The following is a 15,038-nucleotide window of genomic DNA, read 5'->3' as shown; positions in this document are numbered from 1 at the left end:
GATATGTTTTATTTTACCTTTATGAGTAGCAACTTCTGCACTTAGCTCTCTGGACTTCTCATACTGTAGCCTGGCCTCTCTATTGACTGAACTCCTAAGTCCTAACGAGAGTTATTTTCAAGTAGACCTTCCCCAACCACGTTTCTGGAGACTGACACCCACATAACTATTTTATAATTCACTTGTTGACAACAAAAGAAAGGACAGAAAATGCACATCTCTCTAATGTGCTGGCAAGGACTTCATCAGTTTGTGGGCAGAGACACCCAAAGGGCAGCAAGTCTTCCCATGGACCTCTTGGTACTCCATGAGAAACCCCCTGAGATATTTGACATCCTAGAGCCAATAGTGCCAGGGTGCTGTAGACTTTCTAATGTCTTGGTTCTCTGCATTAATCAAGAGTGCTCTACATCTTCCAGAGGCTGAGCTGCTTATTTCCATAAAAGATGACAACTTGGATCATATGCTATCACAAACTGGAGGTGGTGTTTTCTCATTCATGAGAATATTTCTTGCTGGACAGGGAAGGTGGTGAATATTAATGTCAAATACTTTTGCTGGATGTTCTCCTTTTTGAAACAAAGAAGCCATAAACCTCCCAGAACTGATGGTATACCTCAGAACCATACAGATTGTAAAGAACAATTTGCATTTATGGCTGCTGATTGGAAATAACCTTCTATAACAGTCTTCTTCCTTGCCTAAATGAGCTGCTGCCGGAAGAAGGTAAGGAGGAGCAGGAAGTAGCAGCAAATACTTTTAATTGGTGTTTAATGCCTGGAGTGCTACAGCAAGAACTGCAAGCCTTCAGCCCCCAGCATACTTGGTAAAATGAAAGTCTTTGTTAATTGTTCTCCAAAATTTCAGCCAGTGAGCAGGTCAGATGGTGGAGGAAGTCCAGTATGAAAGCACTGAGTATCTACAACTCATCTATGAGAAGGATGTGTCTTTTTCCGATCCCATCAGTAGGAACAAGCTCCTCATCTCTCTAAACACTTCCAGAAACGACAGCAGAAGCAGGCATTTCCAGGGAGGCATGATGCCAAATACCAGAGGCACAACACTCCATCTGTTGCTGTGGGTGGTCCAGTCGCCTCCTCTTCATCTCTACAACAAGTTTGATGGTACAGCCGAGAGCTCTCAACTGATTTCTTTGGCAGCTGCCTTTCCTTCCCCCTTTGCAGATTGGCTTTCTTTTTCCAGGCTGCGTGAAGTGGAACAGCAGTGCAATGAGTCCTACCAGTTACTGGGAAAATCTGCTCTATCTGGTTCATCATTTTCCCCTTTGGTTTTTTAATGAGGAAAGCACAAAGAGATGAAATGATCTCCTTTCTGCAGCTAGGAGTAATGAACACATGATTATAGTAGTACACTAACTTGATTCTTTTTATTTTACAGTATTGCTTTGGCATCCAAATGTGCTTTCTATCCATCTGCTTTTTTCTTGGGAGATACAGGCAAAAGCCATGACAAAGCAAACTTCCCTCTGCATGATTTACAGTCAGAGCTGTCTTCCTCAAACTTCTGGCTCCAGTACAAGCTCACGTAATGAATCAAGGGACCATTCATGCCTTTTACCTGAGTGACTGGGTCGTAGGGGAATAATCTTCGTCAGGACCTGTTGATATTGCCCGAAGTGAAAACTTGTTTTTTCTAGGTTTTTAACACCTGACAGAATCTCAAATATATGTTGCAGTGTATTACAGGTATTGTATAGAACGGTTTACGACAGGGCTAAGGGCTCAGCAGCTTGGTGTCATTAGTGGTGATGGCTCCCCAGGAGCAAAAACCCATAGGCAATGCCTGCAATACAAAATTCTTGCAGAAGAGTGACATTTATTTTATGTTTTTTAACAAAAACATTTAAATTACCTTTGATAACTCTTGCCTATGTATCAGATTCTTATCAAATGGGAGAGATGAGGAAAAGGGAGTGAAGATCTCAGTTCTATTCACGTCTCGTGGCTGTGACCTACAAATGGGCTGGACTGCCACCTGCTCTTGCAAGACTACGTTTGTCTTCACTCCAGACCATGAGTCTTCTGTGAACCTCCCTGTCAGTGCTGGAGGGGAAATCAGCAGGTCTAGAGAAGGAAACCTTTACAGAATTGATTCTAAGCAATCTTGATCATATGGTTTTAAGATGAGACGTTTCCTCCACAGGTGATCTCTTGATCTTCCCCTTCGCCACAGGGAAAACACAGTAATGTGGTATTGCATTAAAATGCCCTGATGGTATTCCCATTGAAATATTCAAGTAGAAGCCACCACCTAATTAGGAAACTAATGCTGCTGTTTATCATCCTGAAAGAAAAGAAAACAGTCCCTCCAAATTGCTCAGATGCAAATACAATCCACCCCTGCAAACAGAGAGGTGAAAATTCCTCTTGTGATAACCACAGTGATGGCTTATTCCTCTCAACAACTAGAAAAAACTCTTTCAAGAAAAAATGGTCAACAGACTTTGTAATAAGTTTCCAGGAATGATCCTTCCGGAAAGGCAATCTGCACAATTAGTGCTATTTCATATTAATCATGAAAAATCAAGCAAATTCAAGGCAAGTAGAGAACACAGGAAACAGGATAAAATTTCTATATTTTCACATAATAAAATAATTTAATGCCATGAGCCAGGAGGGATTCCAGTGGCTTCTGCGTGTAAATGTCCAGACAAGCTCGTTAACTTTATTCATTTGTTTCACGGGAGGCACTGGCTGGAGTTTTACAACCTTTCCCTCCAAGAGTAACATGAAGCAGGGCGGTGGCCATGCTTCACTTTAGCATGCAGTGACAGTCCTCAGGACAGCTGGAGACTGGGATGAAGGAGCCTCCTTCTGGTCAGGTAACGACTCAGTCCCCTAAGCCAAAGCTCCCAACCTGCTGGCTCAAAATCTGCACTGGAAAAAGCGCTGTTCGTGCACGTACAGGTGCACCCAGTACCTCGCTGCCTCAGGCATGATGCTGGCCCCTTGGCACCCCAACCTGAAGGGCAGGGATGGCCCTATGGAAAGCACGTCTGCTCTGGAGCGTGCGCTGGCAGTGCTAAAATCCACAGGCAAAGCGCAGCAGCCGGAGGCCTCAGGGCACCGCAGCTAACAACAAAACTGTGCAGAGGAGAGTCAAAGCCAGCACAGCATTTGGGAGATGAAAGCAGCATGTCTGGAATGAGAGAGGCACCAAACTTCAAACAAAAGTAAACGTGTAATGTACAGTTGTCGTTACTGCAGTTCAGTACAGCTGCAGAATGTCACATCAAATGGCTCCGCTGATTCCACATGTGTTGTCTCCATGCCCTTGCCGGAGTAAATGACAGGACAGGATACCGGCCACTGAGATCTTAGAGCACTGTCAGATATCAGCATCAAAGCCGTCCTCCTGGAGGCTACGCCGACTTGGACATCTGGTGCGTGTGCTGGGTAACAGACTGCCTAAAGCCATTTTCTACAAGGACTTAAAGTATGGGAATGGCTGAGAGGTAACCCAATGAAACAGTGCACGGATGTGCTCGTGGCAAAGCTCCAGCTCGGGGCCACCAGCGCCTCAGTCTGAGAAACGGATGCTAAAGACCACCTGCCAGGGCAGAAAATAGGAACCCGTGCCATCAAAGCCTGCAAATAAAATCTTAACAGTGTGAAAAGGTGCCAGAGGGAAGGGGGCTCAGCCAGGATGGGCAGTCAATGGCTGCAGCAGCTGCAGCCTCTGGGTGCGGTGAAACTGGGCGGCAGTCAGCAGGAGAAAGCACCTCTGGAACATGGAGACCAGCACAGCAGTGATCTGCCAGGAGTAAGTGGCAAGTAAAAGATCTTCTTGGCAAGAGGCAAGAAGGCCCCATCATGTGGCCGTGCCTGCTGCTCTTGCTTATATCTTTTCTGGGCGGTTTCACATTTCCTTTGCAGATTTGGGCCACTCACGGTTCCCAGTCGTGCTTGCCCAGATGTTCACATTGCTGATATGTGAGCAGGTCCCTCCAGCAGCACAAGTGCCTAGACAGCGCTGCTGGAGCTGGGCTAGTGGCACATCGAGGAAGAGGAGTACTTCCTCCAGCAGTGCAAGAGGAGAGCTCTGCACAGGAGACTCCCATTACTTGCTGTTCCTCTCAAACCTCAGCGATATGACATCGCTGCAGCAGAGAAGCCAGTGATGATAATAATGTTGAACGAACGGACGAGCATGGATCAGCTGCGCCCCAGCCCAGCAACTCCCAGCTTGAAAAGAGGAACATCTGTCCTTGAGCGACGTGGGAGCGCTGTCCTCGTTGAGGAGAAGAGCAGCACTAATTAGCCAAACAGGCAGTCAGGCAGCCGAGCAGAACGGGATCGTTCCAGAGCAGCTCCAAACCTCTCGCTACACCAGGTTGCTCCTATGGGCGCCTGCCTTACAGCTGGGTGCTGGAGTTGGGCTCTGCTGCCGTCGCGTCCCCAGGCAGGCGGTCGCTGGTGGGGCTGGGCAGGGTGGTGGGGCCGGCACTGCGGTGCGGGTGGGTTGGCGGCTGCTGTACCTGCTGTTTGTGTCCGCTCTCCTCCCAGGTACGAGGAGGAACCTCCGCAACGACCTGCTGGTGGCTGCCGACTCCATTACGAACACAATGTCATCGCTGGTGAAGGAACTTCACTCGGGTAAGCGCTAACCTCACAACGTATATCCGCAGCAGGGGAAGGAGAGCTTGGCGCCACAAGTTGCAGATTTGTCTTTAGATTTATTTCTTATAAAAACTCTATTTAAGGCATAATGCAAGATTATGTGTTCATTTTTTCAACGATAAAATGAAAAATCATTTTTATAGCTAACATTACTGAGAACTCCAAATACCATCCGAATAGGATCTCCATTGATTTTATCACTGATAGTTAAGGCAATATTCTGCACATAGAAGCCTGGCTGATAGCACTGTTTATGATTCATGAAGCAGACTAAAATTTAGCTCATGTGCTCCTGCTCATATTGATCTGTGCATGTATAACAGTGGGAGCTTTCCACAGTGCCGTGCAGTCATGCCTTGGACCACTCACTGGTCAGAAGTGTCACTTCTGCAGTCATACTTCTGAAAGTCAGAGCTCCTTAACAGCAAAAGCTCACGAGTGAGCAGTCAGGGCTGATATTTGCATGAGTCTACACAAACTATTGCTTGATGGCTGCGCTACTCTATCAGCAGGTGAGACTGCTCTCAAATGAATCCCCACTAGACGCTCTAATCACAAATATACAGTAAATGTATGTGAGTCCAATTTCAACAAAGGATTAAATAGCAATGTGGAAAAAAGATAATTATTCCCTTCGTGCCTTTTCAGTATGCCAGTGCAAGTAAACATGCTGATTGGACTATAGTAGCTTTTGCTATGGTCCAAGGACACATCCCATGACTCTTGAGCTTTGTCAGTGATGGAGTATAAGATTATTCGGTATTCCAGCAGCCTGTTCATGTGCTGTGAGAAAGACATAAAGCATCTGCGTTCAGACCGAAATCAGGGTTTCTGTTCCACACACACCTGGAAGGTGCCTCCCCGGCCCCTTTCTGTATCCGGTAGTTGCATCACATAATCCCCTCCATAAACTTATCAAGCTCCATATTAAAGCTAGTTAGAGCTTTTGTTCCCACTACACTTAATGGAGAAGTCATAGTTATAAACCGGGTTGATATTTTACTGCTGAGCAGTAAATTCACCCAGCCTAAATCCTGTGTCTTGGCTGCAAAGGCAGCTGCAAGTTAATAAAGTCTTTCATGTATTACAGCAGGAATCACCAGTGCCACTGCAGTGAAAGGGCCTTGTGTTTCTTCAATAAATCACCATGCTCCGAGACGCACAGCTCTGTTCGCTCCAGGCTGAAATGCGGTGAACAAACTCTCTGCCCAAAACAGATGTCTGCAGTAATTTATTTTTTGCTTTTAATAGAAGCGCACATTTACAGGGGTATGGCTGAGATCAGTGTCTGGTCCGTGGTGCTTGTGGCGGAGGTGGAACGTCAGCTAGACCTTCCTGCCCTCCTCTGAAATCCACGAGAGCTGGGGAAACGCCAGCAGACCGGCTTTACGCTATCAAAAACTGTTTTGGTCTCATCAGTTGTCGTGCGATGCAGTTACAGGTCACAAGGGAGTGAAAATAAAATTAATTACAGTCTCTTACTTGACGATAGGCAGATAATAAGGAAGGCTCCCTTGAAAGTAGCTGGAATCACTTCGTTTGTGTAAATTAGGAAAAGCATGAGTTATACTCAGCTGATGAGAGTCAGTGGGATTTAACACATATTGTCCAGGAGCGAAGCTGTGAGAAGAGACACCTCCTCCAGCCCAGCGCTCGCCGCTACCACTGCAGGCATTGTGCACGAACATTTTGTGAGACGCTGGTGCCGGCCCTGCCCACACCTCTGTTTGCCTCTCCATACCTCTGTATGAACTCTGAAACCAGTGCTTCAGAAAGGAAACACTGCTTCAGGGTGCGTTTCTGTGTGGGCTTCAGAGGTGCTTTGATTATCCCCAGCTTTTCTCTCCTGATAGTCCTAGTACTGCTGCTGCTGACTAGGTGCTGACTAGGAAACAATGATGCCGTTTTTACTCAGAGTGAGCTCAAAAACACACGCTTCTGATCCCTGGAGTCTGAGCGCAATGCTTCTGGAGGAGGCTCAGCCCCTGCCCTGCAGAGCTGCTGAGCAGGAGGCAAGTTCAGGACCCAAACTGAAGCGATTGCTAAGCTCCTCTAGGTCACGTCTCCTGTTATGAAAAATGAGTTTGGTTTTGTCAGTGATCTATCCTGCACTCGCAGTGAGGACTCATCGGTAGCCATCCCTGAGTAGGCAGAGGTGGTGTGACCCCACAGGGATCATTGGTCCTGTTATCAAAGCAGCAAAGAGAGCAAATGTTTATATGCCTCCCTAGTCAAGATCCACTTTGATCAGAGCAATTCAAAATACTTCATGTTTTCAAATTGCGCCTTTTATTGCAGGGTTTTCTCCCTTTCTTTGCTCTCAGCAGCATGTGAAGTAGGCAGAAGTGATAGCACTGCTCATAACAACTGTTACCTGTTTACCCAGGTCTCAGTGAAATGTTGCACACAGAGATATGAGCCACCATCTACAGAAGAATGTGACCTTCTGCTCCCACACTCTGCTATATAAATATGAGCCTCGCCATAAATTCTCTTCAACTTAACTGGAATTCGATATAACGAACTGCCAGCTCTCAGACATGAAACGAAAGCCCATTTCTCGGGGCACAGCCTGTGAGGGGTTACGTGGCTTTGCCTCAGGGGTTCCTGTGAGCGCGGATGTCGCTGAACACCTTGCGTGGGCAAACTCTGATTCCAGGGGGAAACCTCCAGGGTTTTCGCCTCCTATCACCATAAAACTTCCTTTTTTCTTTAGATTTGACTTTAACCTATAAATTGTGACTTCCTTCCCTGTGTCCATATGGTGCAGTCCTTTGTTTCTTACAGTGCTAAAATAAAAATGTACAAGGGACTTCAATCCTGTAGTGCCTGGGTCAGGTAGATCTCCTCTGGGCAATGCAGGCAGTGCCTCCAGCCAGCACTCTACAACCTCTGGTCATCAGATCAGGGTAAGTGGGGCCTCGCTGGCCACCAGGAGTGCACAGGCACTGTGCCACAGAAAGGATGCTGCTGCTTCCCTCCAGGTTCTCCTGGGGAGCCCAGACCCCATCCTCCATCCCCGCCAGCGCCAGCTGTCGGAAGGGCCAGATCCTTCTTGCCATGGAGAAGTTCCCCAAGTGTCAGTTCTCTCACCTACTTGTCTCACATGTGCTTTTTTATTCTTTTTGAAGCAGAGGAAGAAGATGAGGAAGAAATGGAAAAAATGCAGAATGGAAAGGATCGAGGTAAGAGGATGGATTACGGTTTCCAAGCTGTACTGTGCTTTCTGATTTGTTCATCTCTAGGAGACCAGTTTGCTGTCTCCACGTAGAGTCCCAAGAGAGGACTTTTGGTGCAGATGAGGCCGCGTTGCTGCTGCTGCTGTTACGCCACCTGCAGACACGCAGCAGGTTTGCCTTCCTGCGCCGTCCCTGCCGTTCTGCACCATTGCTCCCTCCACATCTGCCATGGCTCGAGGTGACGTCACTGCCAGCGTTTCTGCAGTGTGTATTCAGCTTTAGAGAATGTTTTTCTTTAGCAAAGGTCATGCACAGATATTTGAAACGTGTAAGAGGAGGAGGAGGAGTTGCTTCGAGTGCTGCAAAGAAATCCAGTTCAGATGAATATATTAGGGAAAAATAAAACAACGTGTGGGCTGGTTACCAGTGGAGTTACTAAGCTGTGGGACTGTCATCTGCTGAACCACTGCCTCGTGTGACCTTGGCTGGACAAATATTCAGAATTATTCTGTTGATGATAATCCTGTGTAGGCAGCGCAACTGGCTAAATGGGGTTTCACAGGAGGTCTCTTTCATCTCTGCTATCCCTGGATTTCAGGTCTAGAAACTAATCCTCCCCAGACCACGCTTTCTTTGGTGTGAATGAATACATACCATGTGCTAGCAGAGTTATTCACAGGACTGGAAGTGATCATCGCAGGCGTGGAACACAGCCCTGTGAGTTGCAAACAACCGTGCAGTGTATGCTTGAGTTGGAAGGGTCTGGAGGAGATCTGTTCCTCATGTCACACTCCACAAGCAAACACAAAAGCACTTCCCAGAGCCCTCCTTGGGAAGAGGCCTTGACCAAACCAGAGAAAAGAACAAAACCCTCAGCAGCCTCTGCCAAAAGAATCTGGGAGAAAATGCTTTCCGGACCCCAAAGCCAGCAGCAGCGCGTTGCTAGGACTTGCTTCTCTGAGAAAGGGCCTTGGAGAGGGACACATCGGCCTAGGCATTTGTGTCTCACTTGAGCCAAGCCTGATTTCAGCATAGACAAACTTGAACTTTTTATCCTTTTTTGTTCTATGCATATTTTCCTTCTGGCTAAGATGAAGCAAAGGGGCTCATATTTCACTCTCGAAGAGCTTGTTTTCGTGGGTTTTCCTGTCCAGTGAGCAAAGCATTCAGGTGTTTGGGAATGCTCTGCTTCCTGATGTCTTGTCCATCAGTATTAGGCATTATAAGTTTGCATGAAGATAAGTTTAATTTTAGCTAAAACGACAGTTTTCAAAGCAGAACTGTGTTGGCTCTAAATCACAGGACTCTCTTTGCCCTAGAACATTCCTCCTAAGTTAAATATTTGAGATGCTTAGCAGATGACCCTTCTGCTTTTTTCCAAATGTGCATTGTATCTTGCATGGGAAATAGGGAAAGGGGGATTTTGAAGAGCTGAAATGTGATGTATGGTAGCAGAGATGTAGTAAGACAAATTCTCTCTGATACTCATTGCAGCAGCATTGGAATCAGGGGAACGGAGACATACCAAAAGCAGAACTTGGCCCAAAGCATTTGTGTGGAATGTAAATATTATCTCTGCCAGAGATTAAGTGATTTTTTAATGTCACAGCGTTAGTGAGATAAAAATCTGGCAGAGAAATCAAGGAATGATCAATATATAAATTACAATCCTCCTGTAGTGTGTACTCTTGAGAGGGCTGTGGAAATGCTGAGAGCACCTCCAGAAAGCAAAGTGCACGTGGTGATGGGAACTCCGTCCCTGGGTTTTATTGGAGCTGTGCGGAGGACTGGCATTACAGCTCGGACGACAGCCCAGCCTGGTTTCATACCACCGCTTCTCGTAGTTTGTGTATTTCCAAACCTCTGTGTGAGCGTAAACAAGGGAGCCGCGGAGTCCTTGCGGGACTCTGGCATGATGTGTTTCTTAGGGACAGCATTGCCCTTGGGCTTCCTCACGAGTTTCTTCACCAAGTTATTTTGGAGTTCTCTGTGTCCCAATTAGTCAACCTCAGGGGTTTTTCCCCTGAACTCGCTTCCCTGCTGGAGAGACGTACATTCACCCATTTGATACAGCGATGGCGCTGTGCTGCCTTAGCAGGGTGAAGTCATTTGAGAAGACTCCAAGTTGGCTGCTTCTTCTATGGTTATGGTTACAGATTAGGCAGCCTCTTGAGAGAAGATGTCTACGTGGTTTTTCAGGCACGGAAGAGCACCGCTGGAGCTGGCAAAGCCCCATCTGTCTGGTCACGTTAGCGTCGCCCTGCTGCAGCTTAGCCAGCCACAACTGCCTGCTTGGGTTAGCCCTTCCTGAAACCTGGTGCTACACTTGCCGTGCCTTACATGTATGCCAGACACTACTCCTCAGAGAGGGTTTCCAGGTCGGATACCCACTCAGCTGGTGCTGTACCACAGTCATTGTTTGTCATGGCTCCACCGCCTCACTCCAAGACTTTTGTTGGTGACCAAGAGCTGAATCCGTGACAGCATCACCTGAAATAAGACTCTGCATGAGATGGTCTCTTAATGTATCGGCCTTTTGGGTTGTATAAGCCTCAAAATGCTAGAAAAGGGAGTAATGAGATATGATCTGCTCTGTCAAACTGCTGTAAGGAAGGGCATGGTTTGCAACTTCATAAAATTTGTTAGCCAAAAATATCCAGCTGAAAATACACCTCCCCACACTGAGCAAAACTGGAGTCCATGCGGTCTTCTGTTGCAAAGAACAACTCCTCTAATGAGATCGTGGATGTTGGGGCAGAGTGTGCCTCCAGCCCCAAACCTGGAGGACAAGGGTCATGCATCCAGAGGGACCCGGCCAGGCAGAGAAATGGGTCAGCAAGAGCCTCCTGCAGTTCCTCCTGCAGAGCGGAACATGAGCCAGCAAAGGGCTCTCACCACGAAGAGGGCTGCTGCTCTGTTGGGATGCGTTAGGCAAAGTGTTGCCAGCAGGTGAAGGGAGGGGATCCTTCCTCAGCACTGGTGAGGCCACATCTGCAGTGCTGGGACCAGGTCTGGACTCCCCAGGACAAGACTGGAGTGAGTGCAGGGAAGGGCCTTGGCAGTGATTAAGGCATTGAAGCATCCGTCCCACGAGGAGAGGCTGAGAGAGCTGGGCCTGGTCAGCCTGGAGAAGGCTTGGGGGGTCAAATTGATGTGTATAAAAAAAATGATGGAAAAGAGCAAAGAAAACTGAGCTAGAGTCTTTTCAGTGGTGCCCAGTAACAGGACAAGAGGCAATGGGCATGCAATAAAATACAGAAAATTTTGTTTAAACATAATAACTGTGAGGCTGGTCAAACTGGAAGAGGTTGCCCAGAGTGGCTGTGGGGTCCCTTCTCTAGATGCGCACAGACCCTGATGGGACCGGGCCCTGAGCAGCCTGCTCTGGCTGAGCCTGCCCTGAGTGGGGGTTGGTGGCGACCTTCCGCAGCCCCTTCCCTCCACGATTCTGGATTTCTGCAGTTCTGTGAGACAAGGAGCACTTTTCTTCCTTCCTTGTGTTTCAGAGGACTGGAGATTTATCCAGATGCCTGTAAAGCTCTTTGCAGTCCAGAGAAGAGTTACTCATTTGAACAATAAGAGATGGGGAGGTTATATTTTTCATTTTAAAGGAAATAAAATTACCTACTTTATAAATGTGTCTTTTCCCCTCTGTTGCAGGTTAGATAGATGACCACAGACTGTACAGTAATTCAGGTAAGCATGCCTATCGTTTTTCTTTTCCATTTCCAGTAGCAGTGCTCTGCGCGTGCTGTTGCAATGCACACGACTGAGTCCCTGGTAACCTGCTGCCATTGTCCTTTATTTTCTATTTCTGTGTAAGATGAGGAGCATTCCCTGCCTGTTGCTCCACAACCATTCAAAAGGATGCTGAGTTTTTCTTGTTATGACCCAATTTTGCTCCTGCTGCAGACAGTGGGAGGACATCATTAACTTCAGTGAGAACAAAATTACCAGTATTATCTCTTATTTTATTAGTATTACTTCTATACTTAGAGGCCTCAGCCAGGAAATAGGACCCTATTGTGATGGACACTATCCAGATGTACTAAAAATACAATCTCTACCCTCAAAGAGCCTGCACTTTACGTTATAATAAGGCACAACAGATGGATAGACAAACAGGTGCTGGAGAGCATGAGACAGTGTTAGCGGAGAAAGATTGAGTCCTGCGCTGACAATGCCTCTGAAGTACCTGAATAAGATCCCTATCTTTCCCCATGTGAAAAGCTCGTAGGAGGGCACCGGGTTGGGTTTCTACACTCGCATGATATTTGCCTTAGCCACAATGCTGATCTTTCACCATTTCCAATGGGAAGGAGGAGGTTCTTGTGGCCAAAATAATGTAGCATGGACAGACACATAATTAGCCAGGGCTTGGGAATGGGAGAAGAGGCAGCCCTTCTGTCTAGGTCTTTTTATATTGCACTGGAAGTCTGTAGGTTGGTTAGTTGTAGAACCTGGGCAGGAGAAAGAGACTTTTATCTTTAAATTGCCATCTCAGATTCAGCCCATGTTGGTGGTGGGCCAGATGAATTAGACGTGACCAATGTGAAACACAATTTTACATGACAAAACCAGCACAGTGCTCCTCCGAAGGTAATTTGCAAAGGAGAAAAACAGGGCTTTTGCCCTTTTTGCCTCCCTGCCGTTTTAGTAACATATAGAGATAACCTGAAAGTGGCTCAGAGTTTCTCTGATAGTTTTTACATTAGAAATTCAAGTCCTGCCTCAGCTGGAAAACAATCTGGTAACTCAAGAAGGAGCAAAACTATGCCATCAAGGAGGAAGTTAGCAATGGGGAGCTGTTTATACCAGCTGTGTGTGGCCTTCTCGTAACGTCCCTTTGACTCTTAACAGCTGAATAGCACTTTGGAGAAAGGGGCGGCTTGGACACTGCCCACCCCTGAGCCACCAACCTGGGGACGAGAAGCTTGCTGCTCTCACAAGTCCACCAAGGGCTGATGAGAGCTGAATTGGAGATAACAGAAAAAATAAGAAACTCCTTTCAGGGTTTCTTTATCCTCCAGAAGGAACCAGGAAAGAACATGTCTGTGAAAGAACAAAATCCCCTCCAGTCACCATTAAACCGTGCTGGTTCTCCAGGTTCTTTGGCTTCCCCTTCGTGGTGCCAGGCTCTGTGGTGGGTCCTCCTGAGCCTCGCTGGCGGCGGGGCCGGGCCGAGCTGTGGTGGCTGTGACTGTCCTTTGGCTCCAGCTACCTCCAGCGACAGAGGGGCCTGGGATGTCCCAGCACCTCCAGGGGCTCTGTTTCTGCAGATCTTGGCTGCTCTTTGGGGGGGAAAAGTGCCTGGCACCAGCCTGACCTTGGCTTGCAAAGTCCGTGTTTGGTGGAGCTCTGCTCCCCGCGGGGACGGCGATCCTCACCCAGCGTTGTGTTTCTGATGGCACAGGCACAGAGGGTAACACGGTGAGCTCCTCTTCGGAAGACGTCTCCACATCCTTCGGAAGAGGCACGTTTCAGCTGATGCATCCACCATCGTGCAACTGTGAACGATCTCAACCACCTGCTGACGGCAGCGGCTTTCTCTTAACCAACTGGAGGGCTTTCCCTGCGGGCATTTGCCTCTTAGGTTATTGCATGTACTATTTTCCTAAATGTCTTTACTAGCGATAATCAGACAGTGCCCCATCGAAGCCAGCAATTTATGGGAGGTTAAAAAAAGGGGGGAAAGATAGTACTCCCTGCTCCTGCTAAGCGTACTGATCTTTTTGGATTTCCTACCAAACGGTGTCATAATCACATCACATGCTGGTTGTTTCCTCTTGACTTCTGACCCTCGGTATGCATGAAAAAACGGGTGTTGCGCCTTTTGAGTTTCCTCGCGTGTAATACAAAGGGGATTCTGAGTGCAGACCCTCTAAAAAAACCCGCCTTCTAAAAATACCACCCTGTCTATCACTGTTTGGTTGCCATAGTGTTTGATGTTGCATGTCGTTCTCAGAGTAAATGACAGGGCATGTCAAGGGGAGAGGAATGCGTAACAAGAGGAGGAGCAACTGTAATTATGGGCCATAAACCCTGGATGAGTGCCACACGGGGATTCCTGACTCCATACTTTTCTTTAGACTGTTACAAAATTTCCCTTTACAATCAGGGAATTCAGGGACGAGCATTGCTAGGTTGACATTAGCATCTGTGCATTAATTTTTGAGAGCCGAGTTCAGGTTTGTTTAAAATTAAGAGAAATAACAGCGTTGTGTAGTCTGAGGCTGCAGGCTCACCACTGTCTGGATCCTCGCTAGGCTTTTCTTTTATAGCTGCTTAGAAAACATCGTAATCAGTTCCAATCACTAGTGATTTTATTTTTTTTTCGTGGTGCTTAGGAATGTTATTTTTAGTGGAAGGAGCTGAGTGCCCTAATGCATCTATAAATATTTATCAAGGGTGATGAATGGAAAGGAGTGATAAACCCTGAAGCCAACCCTCAGCTTTTCTTCCTGTCTGAACCGATACGCTGCATCGGTTCTTGGTGGAAAGTGCTCGTTAGGTACCTACAGCCCTTTGGGAGAGAAAAAATAAACATACATGGTGGCCGCAGATTTAGTTGAGTATAAATATTGTGAACGAGCTGTCAAAAAGGAAAGAAAAGTGATGATAACCTGGTTCAGCGTGTTAGCTCTAGCCTGCCAAACACAGTACACTTGTGGGGACTTGGAAGGTTTCATGGTCGCCTTTGTGCGCTCTCAGCTGAATGAGCTGAGTTACTGCCACAAGTCGCGTTGGTTGCAGCTGGGCAGACTCACGGGGATGCGTGTTTCAGAGTGCCCAAAGTACGAGGGTTTTGGTCGTGGCCGTGCTCAGGGACCCGACGGTGTGGTGATGCCTCCAGCAGTCACCATCACACCTGCGCGCACCGGGCTCCTCCTCGCACTGCCACCGCGGGACCCCTTCGCTGCCCCCTGTCCCCTGTCCCCTGTCCCCTGTCCCACCACCACCAACCCAGTGGTGGGAGCCACCAGGGGTTTTGCATCCTCCAGGGCCACACTTCTGCCAGCGAGGCCAAGCACCCCTGAGCCCCGAGGCCAGGAGCTGGAGGCTGAGCTGGTGCCAGAGGCAGCAAGGGCAGTGGCAAAGGGGAGGCTCGGCCTCCTCTGCGCTTCCAAAGGGAAGGGCAGGCGGACCTTTAGAGGTGCCCGGCACGCAGCTCAGAGCTGGAAGGAAGGGCTGGACACCCGCCTTCTGCAGCCATCAAGGA

General features: G+C 47.8%; 1 protein-coding gene across 9 annotated transcripts in view; it reads left to right on the top strand.

Moving 5' to 3' along the window:
• DTNB (dystrobrevin beta) overlaps nucleotides 1-13,726 on the top strand; it is a 199,798-nt gene extending 186,072 nt beyond the window's left edge. For 8 of the 9 annotated variants that reach the window (XM_050710129.1, XM_035568289.2, XM_050710128.1 and 5 more), the window contains 4 exons: nucleotides 4,527-4,616; nucleotides 7,772-7,825; nucleotides 11,480-11,515; nucleotides 13,233-13,726. In XM_050710129.1, coding sequence (XP_050566086.1) covers nucleotides 4,527-4,616; nucleotides 7,772-7,825; nucleotides 11,480-11,484 — 149 coding nt within the window. In that variant the 3' untranslated portion in view covers nucleotides 11,485-11,515; nucleotides 13,233-13,726. The remainder of the gene's footprint in view (nucleotides 1-4,526; nucleotides 4,617-7,771; nucleotides 7,826-11,479; nucleotides 11,516-13,232) is intronic. The other variant, XM_035568286.2, reaches the window with a different exon arrangement.
• The last annotated feature ends 1,312 nt before the right edge of the window (nucleotides 13,727-15,038 follow it).

Source organism: Cygnus atratus, chromosome 3 (assembly GCF_013377495.2).
Source record: "Cygnus atratus isolate AKBS03 ecotype Queensland, Australia chromosome 3, CAtr_DNAZoo_HiC_assembly, whole genome shotgun sequence".
Taxonomy (NCBI): Eukaryota; Metazoa; Chordata; class Aves; order Anseriformes; family Anatidae; genus Cygnus; species Cygnus atratus.
The sequence above is the reverse complement of the archived record's forward strand: the minus strand, read 5'-3'. Positions and strand labels throughout refer to the sequence as shown.